This window comes from Pseudophryne corroboree, chromosome 5 (genome assembly GCF_028390025.1).
Source record: "Pseudophryne corroboree isolate aPseCor3 chromosome 5, aPseCor3.hap2, whole genome shotgun sequence".
In the NCBI taxonomy this organism is placed as follows: domain Eukaryota; kingdom Metazoa; phylum Chordata; class Amphibia; order Anura; family Myobatrachidae; genus Pseudophryne; species Pseudophryne corroboree.
The window spans coordinates 695453509-695477651 of NC_086448.1; the positions used below are offsets into that span (position 1 = coordinate 695453509).

The window sequence follows — 24143 nt, forward strand, 5'->3', positions numbered from 1 at the left end:
GCCATTCAGTATGGCAGGTTCCATGCCAGGGTGTTTCGGTGGGACCTGTTGGACAAGTGGTCCGGGTCTCACCTGGACTTGCACCGGAAAATAATCCTATCTTCCAGGACCAGGATCTCCCTCCTGTGGTGGCTGCACAGTTCTCACCTTCTGGAGGGACGCAGGTTCGGGATTCAGGATTGGATCTTGGTGACCACAGATGCAAGTCTCCGAGGCTGGGGAGCAGTCACACGGGAGAAATTTTCAGGGAAAATGGTCAAGCCAGGAAGCTTGTCTGCACATAAACATTCTGGAATTGGTATCTATCTCCTGTTTCCCTGGTGTTCTGTGGCTGAAAATTTCTGCAAGAGTGCAGTACCCCCTTCTGCTCCTGCAGTGTGAATTTGGGGATCCTCTGTGCCAAGAGTCCTAACTTACTGGCTGGTGAAGTCTGTGACTGGATCCTGAGGCAGACTCTGCTCTCAGTGTGGCTGTTGCTCCTGCTGCAGCTCTGCCTTCACTCAGCTGCTGGGGCCAGTGTGCTCAGGGCTGGTGAGCTTGTATTATACACAGCACACATTCCACTGCCTGTCCCCTTCTCCTCTGGTGCGGATATTACTGAGCACATAGTATTACAGAGACAACACTCCCTGTGAATTTGGGACAGAGCTTTAACTATAACCGTAGTGCAGGGAGGAGCACTGTATGCCTGGCTCCCTCTCACCTCTAGAACACATTTGCTGGACTCACATGCCTGTGTTCTTTGGTCGAGCCAAGCTACTGTGTGTATAACTCTGCTCCCTTTCTACAAGTGGATCTTCCTCTTGCTCCTACAGTATATTGCTTCTTCCCCCTGCAGCCATGTTTAATCCTGTTCATACTTCTGGACATTCGGTCTCAATCATCCTGAAGGCTATCGCGGAATCCGAGCAAAGGGTTCTTAATATGTTTGGAGTAGAGACTGTTCCATTAACTGGTTTCTCTGACGTCCTAAGTGGATGCTGGGACTCCGTAAGGACCATGGGGAATAGCGGCTCCGCAGGAGACTGGGCACAACTAAAAGAAAGCTTTAGACTACTGGTGTGCACTGGCTCCTCCCACTATGACCCTCCTCCAGACTTCAGTTAGAATCTTGTGTCCGGCTGAGCTGGATGCACACTAGGGGCTCTCCTGAGCTCCTAGAAAGAAAGTATATTTTAGGTTTTTATTTTACAGTGAGATCTGCTGGCAACAGACTCACTGCAGCGAGGGACTAAGGGGAGAAGAAGCGAACCTACCTAACTGGTGGTAGCTTGGGCTTCTTAGGCTACTGGACACCATTAGCTCCAGAGGGATCGAACACAGGACCCGACCTCGATCGTTCGGTCCCGGAGCCGCGCCGCCGGCCCCCTTACAGAGCCAGAAGCAAGAAGTGTTCCGGAAAACCGGCGGCAGAAGACTTCTGTCTTCAACAAGGTAGCGCACAGCACTGCAGCTGTGCGCCATTGCTCCTCATGCACACCTCACACTCCGGTCACTGATGGGTGCAGGGCGCTGGTGGGGGCGCCCTGAGGGCAATATAATACACCTTGGCTGGCAAATCTACACCATATATAGTCAGGAAGGCTATATAGGTGCAAAAATACCCCTGCCAGAATTCCAGAAAAAGCGGGAGAAGTCCGCCGGAAAAGGGGCGGGGCAATCTCCCTCAGCACACTGGCGCCATTTTTCCCTCACAGCTCCGCTGGAAGGACGCTCCCTGGCTCTCCCCTGCAGTGTCAAGCTACATAAGGGTAAACAAGAGAGCGGGAGCACTAAATTTAGGCGCAGTATATATATATATATATATATATATATATATATAATAAGCAGCTATAAGGGAAAAAACACTCATTTATAGTGGGATCCCTGTGTTATATAGCGCTCTGGTGTGTGCTGGCATACTCTCTCTCTGTCTCCCCAAAGGGCTTTGTGGGGTCCTGTCCTCTGTCAGAGCATTCCCTGTGTGTATGCGGTGTGTCGGTACGGCTGTGTCGACATGTTTGATGAGGAGGCTTATGTGGAGGCGGAGCAGATGCCAATAAATGTGATGTCACCCCCTGCGGGGTCGACACCTGAGTGGATGGTTCTGTGGAAGGAATTACGCGACAGCGTCGACTCCTTGCATAAAAGGTTTGACGACATACCAAATATGGGACAGCCGGCTTCTCAGCCTGTGCCTGCCCAGGCGTCTCAAAAGCCATCAGGGGCTCTAAAACGCCCGCTACCTCAGATGGCAGACACAGATGTCGACACGGATACTGAATCCAGTGTCGACGACGATGAGACTAATGTATCTTCCAATAGGGCCACACGTTATATGATTGAGGCAATGAAAAATGTGTTGCATATTTCTGATATTAGCCCGGGTACCACAAAAAAGGGTATTATGTTTGGAGAGAAAAAACTACCAGTTGTTTTTCCTCCATCTTAGGAATTAAATGAAGTGTGTGAAGAAGCGTGGGCTTCCCCCGATAAGAAACTGGTAATTTCTAAGAGGTTACTAATGGCGTACCCTTTCCCGCCAGAGGATAGGTCACGTTGGGAAACATCCCCTAGGGTGGATAAAGCGCTCACACGCTTGTCAAAGAAGGTGGCACTACCGTCTCCGGATACGGCCGCCCTGAAGGAATCTGCTGATAGAAAGCAGGAGGCTATCCTGAAGTCTATATATACACACACAGGTGTTATACTGAGACCAGCTATTGCTTCAGCATGGATGTGCAGTGCTGCAGCTGTGTGGTCAGATTCCCTGTCAGAAAATATTGATACCCTAGACAGGGACACTATATTGCTAACCGTAGAGCATATTAAAGACGCACTCTTATACATGAGGGATGCACAGAGGGATATTTGCCGGCTGGCATCTAAAATAAGTGCAATGTCCATTTCTGCCAGGAGAGGGTTATGGACTCGGCAGTGGACAGGAGATGCAGATTCAAAAAGGCACATGGAAGTTTTGCCTTATAAGGGTGAGGAGTTGTTCGGGGATGGTCTCTCGTACCTCGTTTCCACAGCAACAGCTGGGAAGTCTACATTTTTACCCCATGTTCCCTCACAGCCAAAGAAAGCACCGTATTATCAGGTACAGTCCTTTCGGCCCAATAAGGGCAAGCGGGTTAAAGGCGCGTCCTTTCTGCCCAGAGGCAGAGGTAGAGGGAAAAAGCTGCAGCATACAGCCAGTTCTCAGGAGCAAAAGTCCTCCCCCGCTTCCTCCAAGTCCACAGCATGACGCTGGGGCTCCACAGGCGGAGCCAGGTACGGTGGGGGCCCGTCTCAAAAATTCAGCGATCAGTGGGCTCGCTCACGGGTGGATCCCTGGATCTTTCAAGTAGTATCTCAGGGGTACAAGCTGGAATTTGAGACGTCTCCCCCCCGCCGTTTCCTCAAATCTGCCTTGCCAACAACTCCCTCAGGCAGGGAGGCAGTGTTAGAGGCAATTCACAAGCTGTATTCCCAGAAGGTGATAGTAAAGGTGCCCCTACTTCAACAAGGACGGGGTTACTATTCCACAATGTTTGTGGTACCGAAACCGGACGGTTCGGTGAGACCCATTTTAAATTTTAAATCCTTGAACACGTATATAAAAAAATTCAAGTTCAAGATGGAATCGCTCAGGGCGGTTATTGCAAGCCTGGACGAGGGGGATTACATGGTATCACTGGACATCAAGGATGCTTACCTGCATGTCCCCATTTACCATCCTCACCAGGAGTACCTCAGATTTGTGGTACAGGATTGTCATTACCAATTCCAGACGTTGCCGTTCGGTCTATCCACGGCTCCGAGGGTCTTTACCAAGTTAATGGCCGAAATGATGATACTCCTTCAAAAGAAGGGAGTTTTAATTATCCCGTACTTGGACGATCTCCTGATAAAGGCGAGGTCCAGGGAACAGTTGTTGGTCGGGGTAGCACTATCTCGGGAGGTGCTACAACAGCACGGCTGGATTCTAAATATTCCAAAGTCACAGCTGGTTCCTACGACACGTCTACTGTTCCTGGGGATGGTTCTGGACACAGAACAGAAAAAAGTGTTTCTCCCGGAGGAGAAGGCCAAGGAGCTGTCATCTCTAGTCAGAGGCCTCCTAAAACCAAAACAGGTGTCGGTGCATCACTGCACGCGGATCCTGGGAAAGATGGTAGCTTCCTACGAAGCAATTCCATTCGGCAGGTTCCATGCAAGAACCTTTCAGTGGGACCTGTTGGACAAGTGGTCCGGATCGCATCTTCAGATGCATCGGCTGATAACCCTGTCTCCAAGGACCAGGGTGTCTCTGTTGTGGTGGCTGCAGAGTGCTCATCTTCGAGAGGGCCGCAGATTCGGCATACAGGACTGGGTCCTGGTGACCACGGATGCCAGCCTTCGAGGCTGGGGGGCAGTCACACAGGGAAGAAACTTCCAAGGACTATGGTCAAGTCAGGAGACTTCCCTGCACATAAATATTCTGGAGCTGAGGGCCATTTACAGTGCCCTAAGTCAGGCAAAACCCCTGCTTCAAAACCAGCCGGTACTGATCCAGTCAGACAACATCACGGCGGTCGTCCATGTAAACCGACAGGGCGGCACGAGAAGCAGGACTGCGATGGCAGAAGCCACAAGGATTCTCCGATGGGCGGAAAATCACGTGTTAGCACTGTCAGCAGTGTTCATTCCGGGAGTGGACAACTGGGAAGCAGACTTCCTCAGCAGACACGACCTCCACCCGGGAGAGTGGGGACTTCATCCAGAAGTCTTCCAGCTGATTGTAAACCGTTGGGAAAGGCCACAGGTGGACATGATGGCGTCCCACCTAAACAAAAAGCTAGAAAGATATTGCGCCAGGTCAAGAGACCCGCAGGCGATAGCTGTGGACGCTCTAGTGACACCGTGGGTGTACCGGTCGGTTTATGTGTTCCCTCCTCTTCCTCTCATACCAAAGGTACTGAGGATAATAAGGAGAAGAGGAGTAAGAACTATACTCATTGTTCCGGATTGGCCAAGAAGAGCTTGGTACCCGGAACTTCAAGAAATGATCTCAGAGGACCCATGGCCTCTGCCGCTCAGACAGGACCTGCTGCAGCAGGGGCCCTGTCTGTTCCAAGACTTACCGCGGCTGCGTTTGACGTCATGGCGGTTGAACACCGGATCCTGAAGGAAAAGGGCATTCCGGAGGAAGTCATTCCTACGCTGATTAAAGCTAGGAAAGAAGTAACCGCAAACCATTATCACCGCATATGGCGAAAATATGTTGCGTGGTGTGAGGCCAGGAAGGCCCCAACGGAAGAATTTCAGCTGGGCCGTTTCCTGCACTTCCTACAGTCAGGGGTGACTATGGGCCTGAAATTGGGTTCCATTAAGGTCCAGATTTCGGCTCTATCGATTTTCTTCCAGAGAGAACTGGCTTCACTACCTGAAGTTCAAACTTTTGTTAAGGGAGTGCTGCATATTCAGCCCCCTTTTGTGCCTCCTGTGGCACCTTGGGATCTCAACGTGGTGTTGGATTTCCTAAAGTCACATTGGTTTGAGCCACTTAAAACCGTGGAATTGAAGTATCTCACGTGGAAAGTGGTCATGTTGTTGGCCTTGGCTTCGGCCAGGCGTGTATCAGAATTGGCGGCTTTGTCATGTAAAAGCCCTTATCTGATTTTCCATATGGATAGGGCAGAATTGAGGACTCGTCCCCAATTTCTCCCTAAGGTGGTATCAGCCTTTCATCTGAACCAACCTATCGTGGTGCCTGCGGCTACTAAAGACTTGGAGGCTTCCAAGTTGTTGGACGTAGTCAGGGCCCTGAAAATTTATGTTTCCAGGACAGCTGGAGTCAGAAAGACTGACTCCCTATTTATCCTGTATGCGCCCAACAAGTTGGGTGCACCTGCTTCAAAGCAGACTATTGCTCGTTGGATCTGTAGTACGATTCAGCTTGCACATTCTGCGGCTGGACTGCCGCATCCTAAATCAGTGAAAGCCCATTCCACGAGGAAGGTGGGCTCATCTTGGGCGGCTGCCCGAGGGGTCTCGGCTCTACAACTTTGCCGAGCAGCTACTTGGTCGGGGTCAAACACATTTGCTAAATTCTACAAGTTTGACACCCTGGCTGAGGAGGACCTAGAGTTTGCCCATTCGGTGCTGCAGAGTCATCCGCACTCTCCCGCCCGTTTGGGAGCTTTGGTATAATCCCCATGGTCCTTACGGAGTCCCAGCATCCACTTGGGACGTCAGAGAAAATAAGAATTTACTCACCGGTAATTCTATTTCTCGTAGTCCGTAGTGGATGCTGGGCGCCCATCCCAAGTGCGGATTGTCTGCAATACTTGTATATAGTTATTGTTAAACTAAAGGGTTATTGTTGAGCCATCTGTTGAGAGGCTCAGTTGTTATCATACTGTTAACTGGGTATTGTATCACGAGTTATACGGTGTGATTGGTGTGGCTGGTATGAGTCTTACCTGGGATTCAAAATCCTTCCTTATTGTGTCAGCTCTTCCGGGCACAGTATCCTAACTGAAGTCTGGAGGAGGGTCATAGTGGGAGGAGCCAGTGCACACCAGTAGTCTAAAGCTTTCTTTTAGTTGTGCCCAGTCTCCTGCGGAGCCGCTATTCCCCATGGTCCTTACGGAGTCCCAGCATCCACTACGGACTACGAGAAATAGAATTACCGGTGAGTAAATTCTTATTTTTCCTGTGGGGTCCACCTGCCCGCCGGTGCTGCTACCCTCGGAACCTTTGGGGGGAGCTTGTATCTGTGGTGCCTGCCGCTCCGCTACAGTCGATGCTTAATGCTGGAGGTTCCTCCGACGAACGCATTGTGAACAAAATGGGGGAGTTGCGGATTCTTCCTGCGCATATTCACCGTTATTTGCAGTGGGTGATGGCGCGTGGGATGTCGGTGACTGCCTCCGTCTCATCGTTGGTGACTGTATGGACCTTCATTGTAATTTTCTTTGAGGGTCCGCAGTGTGACCTCCTTGATAATGGGGGAGAACGGTATTGTATCACTCCGCAGTTAATTGTGATGTTTGGGAGAGGGATGGTTCTCCATTCTACATTTACTGTGGAACTGTGGCCTATCCTCTTATCTATCTGGCTAATGCTGTGCAGGATGGTTGATGGCTCCACTACCTTCCTGACTACTGCTCGTGTACCGCTAAATGATTTGATTCCAGAGTGGGCTTATCATCCAGACTGATTTTCTTTCTTTCCAAGTCTGTATAATACCTCACTGGTTACCAGGTCCTTGGCTGTGTTCTATTTTATTGTTGATACTTTCTTAAATACTATGTTCTATTCTGTTTTTTGTATGTCTTACCATTGATATAATTTAGTTATTTGATGGTTCTAAGATATGTTTTATTTGACCGTCGCTTATTTAAGGGTTACATATCCCTATATACTGATGTATCTGTAGGGTGCTACCAGCACTTTTCCTTATATTTCCGGGTCGCTTATCATATCTCCATATTTGGATATTCATTTTTTTTTTTTTTTTTTTATTCTCATATGAGGGAGATCTACTCTATTTACTGTACGGCCATATTTCTTTTTTTTTTATTTGCCCAAGTCACTTATTTTTTTCATTTATCCTGGTATTAGGGAAGGGAGGGAGGGGGGTGTTAGACAGTTAGGTCACGTAGTTTAATGGGGGGTGGGGGGGGGGAGGGTGGTAGATCCAGGTATACCTAGGTTGGGCATAGGCTATACAGGGTGGGGGGGTTTGAGGTGGTTTGTTTTGGGGGTTTTGTTTTTTGTTCTGTATTGTAGGGATTTTTGTTTTATCTCTGAGCAGCAGAGGTCTTAGGATTTTAATTATTTCTTATCTTTTTTTCTTTTCTGTATACTCAGGCAGGTGTTTTATCTATAGTTTGCAGTGCCAATACTTTTGTATTTTTCTACGCCTCATCGGTCAGTCTTTTTTTTATTTTATTTTATCATTTTATTCTCAATGTGTGAGCTCACATGGCGCCTGTGGGCTCTTACTCTTACTGCTTATTGCTATAATGTGGGGCGTATTGTATATCCTGTACTATTAGACGTGTACTGCAATTGTATTCTGTGTATCCTGTCTGACCGTACTTCTGATTGCATCCTGCATACTTTACTATACTTGCCGGTATTTTTTGTTTTATATATAAACTTTTTTTATTTTTATTTTTTTATTTCATATTATTCTTTTTGGGATGTTTATTTAAAACTTTCAATAAAAAATACGCAATTTAAAAAAAACATTCTGGAATTAAGGGCCATTTACAACGGCATTCTGCAAGCGGAACATCATCTTCGCGGTCTGCCTGTCTTGATTCAGTCAGACAACATAACAGCAGTGGCGTACATAAACCGCCAGGGCGGAACAAGGAGCAAAGCGGCGATGGGCGAGGCCACAAAAGTTCTTCGCTGGGCGGAGTGACATGCAAGCGCTCTGTCAGCAGTCTTCATTCCAGGAGTGGACAACTGGGAAGCAGACTTCCTCAGCAGACACGATCTCCATCCAGGAGAGTGGGGTCTTCATCAAGAGGCAGAGCCGGCCATAGGCAAACTAGGCAATTGCCTAGGGCATTTGATATGCCTAGGGGCATCAGCAGCTTCTGCTGATTAAAATGATATGCGGCATGCCTATATTCTGTGTGTAGCATTTCATATGCAGATACAGCCACAGTTTCACACAGTATATAGGCATGCCGCATATCATTTTAATCGGCAGAAGCTGCTTGTGCATCCTAGCCACATAGCAATGCAAATAAGATGCATTTTCATTAAAAAAAAATGTGGCCAGCGTTAGCTTTGAGGCAAGATTTATGAGGACACATCTGTATCCAAGCAGAGGCAGAGGTCACAGTGTTAATGGCTGTGTGAGTGCTGTGTGCATGTGAGTGGGTTGGTTGTGCAGTAGTGTTCAGAATATGTGTAAGGAGCATTGTGTCTGTCATGCAAAAATGTACTAATAATGTGCAACATATGTGTAAGGGGCACTATGTGTGTCATTATGTGTATAAGGGCATTAATAATGTGCGGCATATGTGTAACGGTACTACTGTATGTGTGTCATGTGTATAGGGGCACTAATAATTTGCAGCAAATGTGTTGGGGCACTATGTGTGTCACTATGTGTATAAGGGCATAAATAATGTGCGGCATATGTGTAAGGGACATTATGTGTAAAAGGGCATTAATAAAGGTTGTCATAATGTGTAAGGCACATTATGTTTATAAGGACATTAATAATGTGTCTCATATGTGTAAGGGGCATTACTGTGTGGAATTATGTGTATAAATGAATTACTAATGTGTGGCATTATGTATATAAAGTGCTCTACTATGTAGCATTGCATATAGAAAGGGCACTACTGTGTCGTCTAATGTGAATAAAGAGCAATAAGGTGTGGTGTAATATGAATAAGGAGCAATTCAGTGTGATGTAATGTGAATAAGGGGCTCTACTGTGAGGAGTAATGTTTATAAGGTAAAGTGATACTACTGTGGGATGTAATATGAATTATGGACACTATCGCATGATCAACTGTGAATAAAGTTGCAGTACTGTGTGGTGTAATTGGAATTGGGGATACTATTATCTGGCCAAGCCCCTTGCCAGCAAAAACACACCCCTATTTGGGCTGTGCTCCAAATGTGCGAAATGTTCCTTTTTAAAATATAGGGGGTACAAACACCAAAATAAGGACTGCTATGGGCGAGGGGTGATGGTGCTAGGAAAGAGGTGCAAGGTCAGAGGCGGAACCAGCTGTGGTGCTAGGGGGCACCAGCCAAAATCTTGCCTAGGGCATCATATTGGTTAGGGCCGGCTCTGTCAAGAGGTCTTCGCAGAAGTGACAAGTCGTTGGGGTCTTCCTCAAATAGACATGATGGCGTCCCGCCTCAACAAGAAACTTCAGAGATATTGTTCCAGGTCGAAGGACCCTCAAGCAATAGCGTAGGATGCCCTAGTGACACCGTGGGTGTTTCCGTCGGTCTATATGTTCCCTCCACTTCCACTCATTCTAAAAGTGATAAAGATTATAAGAAGAACAGGGGTTGAATCGATCCTCATTGTTCCAGACTGGCCAAGGAGGGCCTGGTATTCAGATCTTCAGGAGTTGCTCATAGAAGATCCCTGGCCTCTTCCGCTACGGGAGGACCTGTTACAACAAGGACCGTGCGTGTATCAAGACTTACCGTGGCTGCGTTTGACGGCATGGCGGTTGAACGCCAAATCCTAGTCCGAAAGGGTATTCCCAGTGAAGTCATTCCCACACTACTTCAGGCTAGAAAAGAAGTAACGGCGAAGCATTACCACCGTATTTGGAGAAAATATGTGTCTTGGTGTGAATCCAAGAAGGCTCCTACGGAAGAATTTCAGCTGGGTCGATTGCTCCATTTTTTGCAAGCAGGTGTGGATGTGGGCCTAAAGTTAGGCTCCATTAAAGTACAAATTTCGGCCTTATCTATTTTCTTTCAGAAAGAATTGGCCTCCCTTCCAGAAGTTCAGACCTTCGTGAAGGGCGTGCTGCACATCCAACCTCCCTTTTTGCCCCCAGTGGCACCATGGGATCTTAATGTGGTGTTGCAGTTCGCACAATCTCATTGGTTTGAACCTTTGCGTAAGGTTGAGTTGAAATTCCTTACTTGGAAAGTGGTCATGCTGTTGGCCTTGGCATCCGCAATGCGAGTGTCTGAATTGGCGGCTTTGTCTCACAAAAGCCCCTATTTAATCTTCCATGCAGATAGAGCGGAGTTGAGAACTCGTCAGCAATTTCTGCCAAAAGTGGTTTCATCGTTTCACTTAAACCAGCCCATTGTGGTGCCAGTGGCTACTGACGCCTTGGCGGAGTCAAAGTCTCTCGATGTGGTCAGAGCTTTGAAAATTTATGTCGCCAGATTAGGAAAATAGAGGCTCTGTTTGTCCTGTGGGCTCCCAACAAGATTGGGGCTCCTGCTTCCAAGCAGACTATTGCACGCTGGATCTGTAATACGATTCAGCATGCTCATTCTACTGCAGGATTGCCGTTACCGAAGTCGGTGAAAGCCCATTCTACCAGAAAGGTGGGCTTATCCTGGGCGGCTGCCAGAGGGGTCTCGGCATTACAGCTTTGCCGAGCTGCTACTTGGACCGGATCAAACACCTTTGCGAAGTTTTACAAGTTTGATACCCTGGCTGAGCAGGACCTCTTGTTTGGTCAATCGGTGCTGCAGAGTCATCCGCACTCTCCCGCCCGTTCTAGAGCTTTGGTATAAACCCCATGGTTCTTGAAGCATCCCCAGCATCCTCTAGGACGTATGAGAAAATAGGATTTTAATACCTACCGGTAAATCCTTTTCTCTTAGTCCGTAGAGGATGCTGGGCGCCCGTTCCAGTGCGGGCTGTATCTGCAGTTATTGGTTATGGTTACACACATGTTGTGTTGAGTTCAGTCAGTCTGTGGCTGATGTTAGTCATGCCGTTTCATGCGTTGTTGTTGAATGCCATGTTGTACGGCGTGTTTGAGGTGTGAGCTGGTATGTATCTCACCATAGTTTTAAAATTGACTTAAATAAATCCTTTTCCTCTAAATGTCCGTCTCCCTGGGCACAGTTCCTATAACTGGAGTCTGGAGGAGGGGCATAGAGGGAGGAGCCAGTTCACACCCCTTTTAAAGTCTTAAAGTGCCCATGTCTCCTGCGGATCCCGTCTATACCCCATGGTTCTTGAAGCATCCCCAGCATCCTCTACGGACTAAGAGAAAAGGATTTACCGGTAGGTATTAAAATCCTATTTTTTGTTAAAATTTAACCTCACCAGCTCAGATTTTGTTCAAATTTGGTATACGGAGAGTATATATGTAGTCTTAAGAAAAATACAAATGATTATTTAAATATCTCATGCTGTTTCCAAATTATGGCTATGTGAAGTTTTCAGAAATCTGTCAAAAGCGCACAATCAGCATATATTCACCATAGCAGCTCTCCTGATTAAGCTAGAGAGGTTGGAGTGGTGTCATTTTACGGAGTTTTTTATGCCCTTTCATATGATATACAACACAATATAGAATAAAAAAATCCAAATTCTAACTGAAATTTTTGATCATGATTAAAGTCGACAAAAACCTTTAAAAAAATTTCAGGAAATAGTCTATACTAATGTTAAATGTTTGTCAAAATTTAAAAGTGGGAGATTCAAGTACATCAAAAATATCTGTGAAAATCTTTTCTAAGACTGCAACATCATCTACAGTATTCATTACAAAATCTCTAGACAAACTCCAGTTGACACAAATAAATGGCTATTTATATCTGTTGTGAATAACAAGAAATGGTGGCTTGCTTATGTGATGGACAAGAATGATGTAAATGAAGACTAATTAAAAGTGACCTTCCTTCACCCAGATGGACCATCACCATCATTCTTCTATCCAAGGAAGCCTGATGTACTATGGATACCTCTAATAGATGTCTTATGCAAAATCGACCCTATAGCTCCAGCTGGAGGAATTTACAGTATGTCATGTCTCCTGATGACACATTAAAAACCACCGAGGCAATGTCAAACTATCTTCACCTAACAAAGTTTTTCCTGTTGTATATCATAAGAAAGGGCATAAAAAACACAGTAAAATGACACCACTCCCACCTCTCTAGCTTAATTAGGAGAGCTGCTATGGTGAAAATATGCTGATTGTGCATTTTTGACAGATTTCTGAAAAATTTACATACCCATAATTTGGAAACAGCATGAGAAGTTTTAAAAAAAAATTGTATTTTTCTAGTGGTGCATACTCACTGTGAACGTTTTTGCCCATTGTGTATGGAGAGCGATGATGTGAACATCGCTGGGCGGAAAATAGCAGAGTCCATACACACTGAGCGAATTTCACCCGACTCAGCGATGTTCACGGGGGTGAACCACTTTCCACAGTAGGAAACTGTGGAAAGTGGTTCACTCAGCTGGTAAAACAGGGCAACGGACTGTGGCGGCCAGTGATGATGTGGGAGCAAGCATCAGCGCTCATCGGCCAGCCATACACACTAGGAGATTTTGAGCTCAAAGTAGCTCAAAACGCCAAAAGTGAGATACTTTGAGCTCAAAATCGCCTAGTGTGTATGCACCTTTAGACTACATATTTTTCTTAGACCACCAAATTTTTTTCAAAATCTGGGCTGGTAAGGTAAAAATCAGTGTGTTGATTTGACACAGAATGGCCCATTGGTTACTACTGTATGGGCAACTTCTCTACACTTGAGAAGGCTTGATGCATCTGCCCCTAAATGTTTGTTGCTGACATAGCAACACAGGTTTGGATGGATGTATAATTATCCCATTTCTAAAGCTAGGCTTTAACTTAAAAAATTCTAAAATTATTTCTTCTCCTTTGGGTTTAAGTTTTGATTGTTTTCTTTTATTTAAGAAGTACCATTATACTTTATTTCTGAGAGCTTATGATCCTAAAGCATTGCAATAACATTTTAGCAACAGCAAAAAAACGAGGAGCTGGTGCGCTTGGCCAGTGAGAGGCGTAAGGAAGCTGAGAGGAAGATGAGAGAGGAGGAAGCAAAACACGAGGAGGAGCTGAAACGTTTTCACGAGAAAGAAAAAGCAGCAGCTCCTGTGGTTATGGAACAGGAGAGGGTGGGTATTAGCATCACTGAAATCTTTCTGGTTTCCTGTCCCTCCTATCACTGATACTCTATGTAAAGCACAGAGAGGCAAGGATTAGCCTGGGTGGGTCTCTGGTCTGTTGTTGTAGTATGAAAAGAACTTGATTGCAGTTTTTCTTTTATTGGTTTGATACACCGTCACTTAGAAGAAATGACTCCTGGTGGCATACCTATATCCATAGCATTCCACAGATGGCACATTCAGGAACATAGATTCCAGTCTGGGATCCATTCAAGTTCTTAGCCCTTAGATGATAGTGACAGTCTTTTATGTAGGACTATGTGCTGGGCTGGCCTGAGCAGCACTGCTGATGTATACTCACCTGTGCCTTCTTACTGCAGTCTCCAAGGCCGCCATCGCCTGTGATACCGGCATTACAACATAAGCTGTCTACGCGAACACAGAGACCACCGACTGCAGAGAGTGAAGTATCCATCGAGTCACGTGTACGTGTTATGTGTTCTTGCTTTTCATCTGTATTGTACTGTATTTTCTTGTACGGTAGCTTTGGTTAAAAAAAAAAAAACATTCCAGGTTGAAGCATAGATGTTAAAGTTGTCAAAATGTTGTCATTTGAAGTTTTATAAGTGCAAACTGACATATATGTAATGGATTCACCTAGTACTGCAGCAGAAATTCTCCTGCTGAGCAGTTCAGCGGTTTGGTAATTCATTCCTTAGGTGGGATCATCTGTAAAATGTCTGGTAATCTTTTATTTCTGATACAGGGCGAACCGCGTTCCCGGACAGTTTCTCCTCCAGTTCCCGCTAGAAGGAATCAGCTAAGAGCTTATGGCAAGTTTTACTAAACAACCAGTAGTAGAGAAAATTCTGCCAAAGGGAACGTAAGAGATGGGTTATTTTTTTATGGTATTAAAAGTGTTCAAACATCTGTACTTACAGCAGGCTAAATGGTGTTTAATAATATAATAATAATAATAATAATAACATTCTATAAATAATATTCATGGGTCACTCAGTCTACACCCGTTCCTTCCCACTGTATTACATGCCCGGTCCCCGGTGCAGTGCTCCCCCTATTCGTTTGGTCTATCCCGGCACTGCAGTGCAGCCATTGGGAAGGGGGTAGGGGACAGCTTTAGGACATTATATCATAGATATACAGTATATGAATAGATTTCGGTAATCCTCAGAGACTCTGCTGATTATATGAATAAAATATCAGGACATTGGAAATATTTTGTTATTAGCAGTGTTATAGTTAATGTATCCTGATGTTTCAGATGAAAAGAAGAATGTGATCAGTGAGCTGTCTGAGCTGAGGAAGCAGCTGCGAAGTGAGCAGAGACGATTAGAGAGTCGCTTACAAGATGCAGATAGAGATGAATCATTGCCCTCCATGAGCGGGTAAAATGCTTGTGCATGACTATTTGTATATATCCGACTCACACTCCTATCATACAATACGCATGTGCATGACTGCTTATATATATCCGACTCACACTCCTATCATACAATACGCATGTGCATGACTATTTGTATATATCCGACTCGCACTCCTATCATACAATACGCATGTGCATGACTATTTGTATATATCCGACTCTCACACCTATCATACAATACGCATGTGCATGACTATATATCTGACTCACACTCCTATCATACAATACACATGTGCATGACTGCTTGTATATATCCGACTTACACTCCTATCATACAATACGCATGTGCATGACTATATATCTGACTCACACTCCTATCATACAATACACATGTGCATGACTATATATCTGACTCACACTCCTATCATACAATACACATGTGCATGACTGCTTGTGTATATCTGACTCACACGCCTATCATACAATACGCATGTGCATGACTGCTTGTATATATCTGACTCACGCTCCTATTATACAATACGCATGTGCATGACTGCTTGTATATATCTGACTCACGCTCCTATTATACAATACGCATGTGCATGACTGCTTGTATATATCTGACTCACGCTCCTATTATACAATACGCATGTGCATGACTATATATCTGACTCACACTCCTATCATACAATACGCATGTGCATGACTGCTTGTATATATCCGACTCACACTCCTATCATACAATACACATGTGCATGACTATATATCTGACTCACACTCCTATCATACAATACGCATGTAGTGTTCACTCTAGAATCTGGGGCAGGGCAGGGCGCCGGACCTAGAGGGGCACAAGCGTGTGCGCGCGGCGAAAAGGGGGCATGACCACGCAAAATAGAGGGCGGGGTCATTGCGTGTAATAAAAGTGGGCAGTTCAGCCCACAGACGTAAAAAAGGGGGGCGTGGGCGGCGTCACTGGGCTTCCCCCAAGCTCTCTCTCATCGTGAATGGATGCCGCGCGCATGCGCACGGCATCTTTACACGTTGGGAGGGCAAGAAGCGGGCGGCTGTTTTAGCAGGGCGCCGCAGAAAGGGCAGGGCGGGTTTTGCCCTTAAAAAATCGGGCAGGGCGCGGTGCCCTGCTAAAACAGCCTTGTGTGAACACTACGCATGTGCATGACTGCTTGTATATATCTGATTCACACTCCCATCATACAATACGCATGTGCATGACTATATATCTGACTCACACTCCTATCATACAATACACATGTGCATGACTATATATCTGACTCACACTCCTATCATAAAATACACATGTGCATGACTGCTTGTGTATATCTGACTCACACGCCTATCATACAATACGCATGTGCATGACTGCTTGTATATATCTGACTCACGCTCCTATTATACAATACGCATGTGCATGACTGCTTGTATATATCTGACTCACGCTCCTATTATACAATACGCATGTGCATGACTGCTTGTATATATCTGACTCACGCTCCTATTATACAATACGCATGTGCATGACTGCTTGTATATATCTGACTCACGCTCCTATTATACAATACGCATGTGCATGACTGCTTGTATATATCTGACTCACGCTCCTATCATACAATACGCATGTGCATGACTGCTTGTATATATCTGACTCACGCTCCTATTATACAATACGCATGTGCATGACTGCTTATATATATCCGACTCACACTCCTATCATACAATACACATGTGCATGACTATATATCTGACTCGCACATGCGTATTGTATGATAGGAGTGTATGACTGCTTGTATATATCCGACTCACACTCCTATCATACAATACACATGTGCATGACTGCTTATATATATCCGACTCACACTCCTATCATACAATACACATGTGCATGACTATATATCTGACTCGCACATGCGTATTGTATGATAGGAGTGTGAGTCAGATATATAGTCATGCACGTGTATTGTATGATAGGAGTGTATGACTGCTTGTATATATCCGACTCACACTCCTATCATACAATACACATGTGCATGACTGCTTGTATATATCCGACTCACACTCCTATCATACAATACGCATGTTCATGACTGCTTGTGTATATCTGACTCGCACTCCTATCATACAATACGCATGTGCATGACTGCTTGTGTATATCTGACTCGCACTCCTATCATACAATACGCATGTGCATGACTATATATCTGACTCACACTCCTATCATACAATACACATGTGCATGACTGCTTGTATATATCCGACTCACACTCCTATCATACAATACGCATGTGCATGACTGCTTGTATATATCCGACTCACACTCCTATCATACAATACACATGTGCATGACTATATATCTGACTCACACTCCTATCATACAATACACATGTGCATGACTGCTTGTATATATCCGACTCGCACTCCTATCATACAATACACATGTGCATGACTATATATCTGACTCACACTCCTATCATACAATACACATGTGCATGACTGCTTGTGTATATCTGACTCGCACTCCTATCATACAATACGCATGTGCATGACTATATATCTGACTCACACTCCTATCATACAATACACATGTGCATGACTATATATCTGACTCGCACTCCTATCATACAATACACATGTGCATGACTATATATCTGACTCACACTCCTATCATACAATACACATGTGCATGACTGCTTGTGTATATCCGACTCACACTCCTATCATACAATACACATGTGCATGACTATATATCTGACTCACACTCCTATCATACAATACACATGTGCATGACTGCTTGTGTATATCTGACTCGCACTCCTATCATACAATACGCATGTGCATGACTATATATCTGACTCACACTCCTATCATACAATACACATGTGCATGACTATATATCTGACTCGCACTCCTATCATACAATACACATGTGCATGACTATATATCTGACTCACACTCCTATCATACAATACACATGTGCATGACTGCTTGTATATATCCGACTCACACTCCTATCATACAATACACATGTGCATGACTATATATCTGACTCACACTCCTATCATACAATACACATGTGCATGACTGCTTGTGTATATCTGACTCACACTCCTATCATACAATACACATGTGCATGACTATATATCTGACTCGCACTCCTATCATACAATACACATGTGCATGACTGCTTGTATATATCCGACTCACACTCCTATCATACAATACACATGTGCATGACTATATATCTGACTCGCACATGCGTATTGTATGATAGGAGTGTGAGTCAGATATATAGTCATGCACATGTGTATTGTATGATAGGAGTGTATGACTGCTTGTATATATCCGACTCACACTCCTATCATACAATACGCATGTTCATGACTGCTTGTGTATATCTGACTCGCACTCCTATCATACAATACGCATGTGCATGACTGCTTGTGTATATCTGACTCACGCTCCTATTATACAATACGCATGTGCATGACTGCTTGTGTATATCTGACTCGCACTCCTATCATACAATACGCATGTGCATGACTATATATCTGACTCACACTCCTATCATACAATACGCATGTGCATGACTGCTTGTATATATCCGACTCACACTCCTATCATACAATACACATGTGCATGACTATATATCTGACTCACACTCCTATCATACAATACACATGTGCATGACTGCTTGTGTATATCTGACTCGCACTCCTATCATACAATACGCATGTGCATGACTATATATCTGACTCCCACTCCTATCATACAATACACATGTGCATGACTATATATCTGACTCGCACTCCTATCATACAATACACATGTGCATGACTGCTTGTATATATCCGACTCACACTCCTATCATACAATGCGCATGTGCATGACTGCTTGTATATATCCGACTCACACTCCTATCATACAATACGCATGTGCGTGACTGCTTGTGTATATCTGACTCGCACTCCTATCGTACAATACACCTATAGTTCATTTAAGTATAACACACAAGTTACAGAACAAACATGTCTTGTATATCAACCTGTCATGATAAAAAGGAAGATGCCATGTTTAGCAGCATCTGTAGCACTGATCTGGATTGGTGCCTCTACTTTCAGAAGGAAGCGGGGGAAGAACTCAGCGGATGTTTTTGAGATGGCCAGACAGCGGCTACAAGCTACTGTAAGAAGACCCTCATTAAAAGGGATAGAAAATGTGAATATGCAGAACATCAGAGAGTTCAATGACCTTAAGTACAGGGGTAAGTGTCAGTCAGGGGAACCGGCACACACAGGTAAAACGATCTGATTATTGCGATCGAGTGGGAAAACCTAGTTGTCTCTATATGAATAATGTAGAGCAGGGGTAGCCAACCCTGGTCCTCGAGAGCTACCAACAGTTAATGTTTTCCAGGTGTCCTCAGAATTACAAGTTAAGTAATTAGCTCCACGTGTGGATCTTTTAAAATGTGTCAGTGAGTAATTGAGTACACCTGTGCACCTGCCAGGTGAGCTGGAAAACGTCAACTGTTGGTAGCTCTGGAGGACTAGGGTTGGCTACCACTGATGTAGAGTACGTAATGTCTCTTATGTCTGGAATTTATTTACTGAAGTATGATTATTGAATAATCATTTATCCCCTTTTATGGTAATACCTAAAAATTGTGATGTTTTGGATGCAACCTATTGTACCTGTACAAATTATACAGCTACAGTGATGTAAATACTTTATTATTGTAATCATTTATTTTGTTTGTAGTACTACGTGGAAAGGTTTAGCAGTATTTTTTATTACTTAACATGATGTCACAAGTCCGATCATATTCCATTTGAAGTTCAGTATCTTTCAGTATCAAATGTGGAAAATGTACTTTTATAAAGGCTCTGTGTATTAAGATCTATTGTTAGTTCATGAAATTTATCCCCCACATTTAAATACAGTATAATTCACTAGTTACCAGCCCGTCAAAATGACGGAGCAACATAACCGTAATGTCGACACCGGTGGCTGTGTACGAAAGGAACAGCGCTTTAATTGCTCCGTCGGGCGCCATCTAGTGGCCGCCGGCATACACAACACTTGAATATCCTCCGTAGAGGTGAGGAGCAGCATTAGTATTTTATTACCGTTCTTTGGCTCTGCTACTAAAATAACTTGTATGTTGTCGTGAAACAGATACAGATACTCGTGAAGGAGTGAGGTATATGTATCCTGATCCTCCGAAGGATGATCAAACACTAGAGATCCAGCAGCAGGCGTTGCTGAGGGAGCAGCTGAGGAACCTGAATAAGATGAAAAGGAGAACAGCAATGCCTGATGGTAAGAAGTCCAGAGAGACACTTCTAGAGAGACACTGAGCTGATTTTACAATCTTTGAATGACAAGCTATCAGTACTCTCTTTAACAAGATTACTATTATTATCTCTTGTTGGTATGGCATCACAAGGTTTCTGTAGTGCCATACATCGGGCATACAACAAACCACAAAACTACTGTTGCAGACAAGTTCTCCAATTTACAAATCTACATAAATACAAACTGCAAATTACATAGCCAAAAACAGGAAATGGTCCTTCTTGCAAGAGCTTACATTCTAGAGGGGTATGTGGGTGGAGAACGAGAGTGAGAAGGCAAGAGAGACCAGGAAAGCAGAGGCTGGGCAGCTAGGAGGACTGATGGTTTGTGAGAATGAAGAGATAAGTTTTAAGGGCATGTTTGAAGGGTTGAATGTAAGTTGGAAGTATGACTGAGTGTTGGAGGGCATTCCAAAGGTTGGGAGTATCACAGGAGAACTACTGAAGGCAGGAGTGGGAGGAGATGAGGCGGCTGTCATTGACAGAGCAAAAAAGATAGAAGGGGAGTATGTGGGAAAATGAGGCTGGAGATGTACGGAAAATAAGAATTTACTTACCGATAATTCTATTTCTCATAGTCCGTAGTGGATGCTGGGGACTCCGAAAGGACCATGGGGAATAGCGGCTCCGCAGGAGACTGGGCACAAAATAAAAGCTTTAGGACTAGCTGGTGTGCACTGGCTCCTCCCCCTATGACCCTCCTCCAAGCCTCAGTTAGGATACTGTGCCCGGACGAGCGTACACAATAAGGAAGGATTCTGAATCCCGGGTAAGACTCATACCAGCCACACCAATCACACCGTACAACTTGTGATCTGAACCCAGTTAACAGCATGATAACAGAAGGAGCCTCTGAAAAGATGGCTCACAACAACAATAACCCGAGTTTTGTAACAATAACTATGTACAAGTAATGCAGACAATCCGCACTTGGGATGGGCGCCCAGCATCCACTACGGACTATGAGAAATAGAATTATCGGTAAGTAAATTCTTATTTTCTCTAACGTCCTAGTGGATGCTGGGGACTCCGAAAGGACCATGGGGATTATACCAAAGCTCCCAAACGGGCGGGAGAGTGCGGATGACTCTGCAGCACCGAATGAGAGAACTCCAGGTCCTCCTCAGCCAGGGTATCAAATTTGTAGAATTTAGCAAACGTGTTTGCCCCTGACCAAGTAGCTGCTCGGCAAAGTTGTAAAGCCGAGACCCCTCGGGCAGCCGCCCAAGATGAGCCCACTTTCCGTGTGGAATGGGCTTTTACAGATTTTGGCTGTGGCAGGGCGGCCACAGAATGTGCAAGCTGAATTGTACTACAAATCCAACGAGCAATCGTCTGCTTAGAAGCAGGAGCACCCAGCTTGTTGGGTGCATACAGAATAAACAGCGAGTCAGATTTTCTGACTCCAGCCGTCCTGGAAACATATATTTTCAGGGCCCTGACTACGTCCAGCAACTTGGAATCCTCCAAGTCCCTAGTAGCCGCAGGCACCACAATAGGTTGGTTTAAGTGAAATGCTGAAACCACCTTAGGGAGAAATTGAGGACGAGTCCTCAATTCTGCCCTGTCCGTATGAAAAATTAGGTAAGGGCTTTTATAGGATAAAGCCGCCAATTCTGATACACGCCTGGCTGAAGCCAGGGCTAACAGCATTACCACTTTCCATGTGAGATATTTCAAGTCCACAGTGGTGAGTGGTTCAAACCAATGTGATTTTAGGAATCCCAACACTACATTGAGATCCCAAGGTGCCACTGGAGGCACAAAAGGAGGCTGTATATGCAGTACTCCCTTGACAAACGTCTGAACTTCAGGAACAGAAGCTAGTTCTTTTTGGAAGAATATCGACAGGGCCGAAATTTGAACCTTAATGGACCCTAATTTGAGGCCCATAGACAGTCCTGTTTGCAGGAAATGCAGGAATCGACCCAGTTGAAATTCCTCCGTAGGGGCCTTCCTGGCCTCGCACCACGCAACATATTTACGCCAAATACGGTGATAATGTTGTACGGTTACATCCTTCCTGGCTTTGATCAGGGTAGGGATGACTTCATCCGGAATGCCTTTTTCCTTCAGGATCCGGCGTTCAACCGCCATGCCGTCAAACGCAGCCGCGGTAAGTCTTGGAACAAACATGGTCCCTGCTGGAGCAGGTCCTGTCTTAGAGGTAGAGGCCACGGGTCTTCCGTGAGCATCTCTTGAATTTCCGGGTACCAAGTCCTTCTTGGCCAATCCGGAGCCACGAGTATAGTCTTTACTCCTCTCCTTCTTATGATTCTCAGTACTTTTGGTATGAGAGGAAGAGGAGGGAACACATACACTGACCGGTACACCCACGGTGTTACCAGAGCGTCCACAGCTATTGCCTGAGGGTCCCTTGACCTGGAGCAATATCTGTCCAGTTTTTTGTTGAGGCGAGACGCCATCATGTCCACCTTTTGGTTTTTCCCAACGGTTTACAATCATGTGGAAGACTTCTGGGTGAAGTCCCCACTCCCCCGGGTGAAGATCGTGTCTGCTGAGGAAGTCTGCTTCCCAGTTGTCCACTCCCGGAATGAACACTGCTGACAGTGCTATCACATGATTTTCCGCCCAGCGAAGAATCCTTGCCACTTCCGTCATTGCCCTCCTGCTTCTTGTGCCGCCCTGTCTGTTTACGTGGGCGACTGCCGTGATGTTGTCCGACTGGATCAATACTGGCTGACCCTGAAGCAGAGGCCTTGCTTGACTTAGGGCATTGTAAATGGCCCTTAGTTCCAGGATATTTATGTGAAGTGACGTTTCCATGCTTGACCACAAGCCCTGGAAATTTTTTCCCTGTGTGACTGCTCCCCAGCCTCTCAGGCTGGCATCCGTGGTCACCAGGACCCAATCCTGAATGCCGAATCTGCGGCCCTCTAGGAGATGAGCACTCTGTAACCACCACAGGAGAGACACCCTTGTCCTTGGAGACAGGGTTATCCGCTGATGCATTTGAAGATGCGATCCGGACCATTTGTCTAGCAGATCCAACTGAAAAGTTCTTGCGTGGAATCTGCCGAATGGAATCGCTTCGTAAGAAGCCACCATCTTTCCCAGGACCCTTGTGCACTGATGCACTGACACCTGGCCTGGTCTTAGGAGTTTCCTGACTAGGTCGGATAACTCCCTGGCTTTCTCTTCCGGGAGAAACACCTTTTTCTGTACTGTGTCCAGAATCATCCCTAGGAACAGCAGACGTGTCGTCGGAATCAGCTGCGATTTTGGAATATTTAGAATCCATCCGTGCTGTCGTAGTACTATTTGAGATAGTGCTACTCCGACCTCTAACTGTTCTCTGGACCGTGCCCTTATCAGGAGATCGTCCAAGTAAGGGATAATTAAGACGCCTTTTCTTCGAAGAAGAATCATCATTTCGGCCATTACCTTGGTAAAGACCCGGGGTGCCGTGGACAATCCAAACGGCAGCGTCTGAAACTGATAGTGACAGTTCTGTACCACAAACCTGAGGTACCCTTGGTGAGAAGGGCAAATTGGGACATGGAGGTAAGCATCCTTGATGTCCAGAGACACCATGTAGTCCCCTTCTTCCAGGTTCGCTATCACTGCTCTGAGTGACTCCATCTTGAACTTGAACCTTTTTATGTAAGTGTTCAAGGCTTTCAGATTTAAAATGGGTCTCACCGAGCCGTCCGGCTTCGGTACCACAAACAGCGTGGAGTAATACCCCTTTCCCTGTTGTAGGAGGGGTACCTTGATTATCACTTGCTGGGAATACAGCTTGTGAATGGCTTCCAATACCGCCTCCCTGTCGGGGGTAGACGTTGGTAAAGCAGACTTCAGGAAC

At 45.3% G+C, this 24143-nt stretch overlaps 1 protein-coding gene across 7 annotated transcripts in view; it reads left to right on the plus strand.

Moving 5' to 3' along the window:
- CSPP1 (centrosome and spindle pole associated protein 1) overlaps positions 1-24143 on the plus strand; it is a 295997-nt gene that overhangs the window by 232085 nt on the left and 39769 nt on the right. For all 7 annotated transcript variants that reach the window (XM_063923860.1, XM_063923857.1, XM_063923863.1 and 4 more), the window contains 6 exons: positions 13415-13573; positions 13945-14049; positions 14331-14397; positions 14847-14970; positions 19082-19224; positions 20139-20282. In XM_063923860.1, the coding sequence (XP_063779930.1) occupies positions 13415-13573; positions 13945-14049; positions 14331-14397; positions 14847-14970; positions 19082-19224; positions 20139-20282 (742 nt within the window). The remainder of the gene's footprint in view (positions 1-13414; positions 13574-13944; positions 14050-14330; positions 14398-14846; positions 14971-19081; positions 19225-20138; positions 20283-24143) is intronic.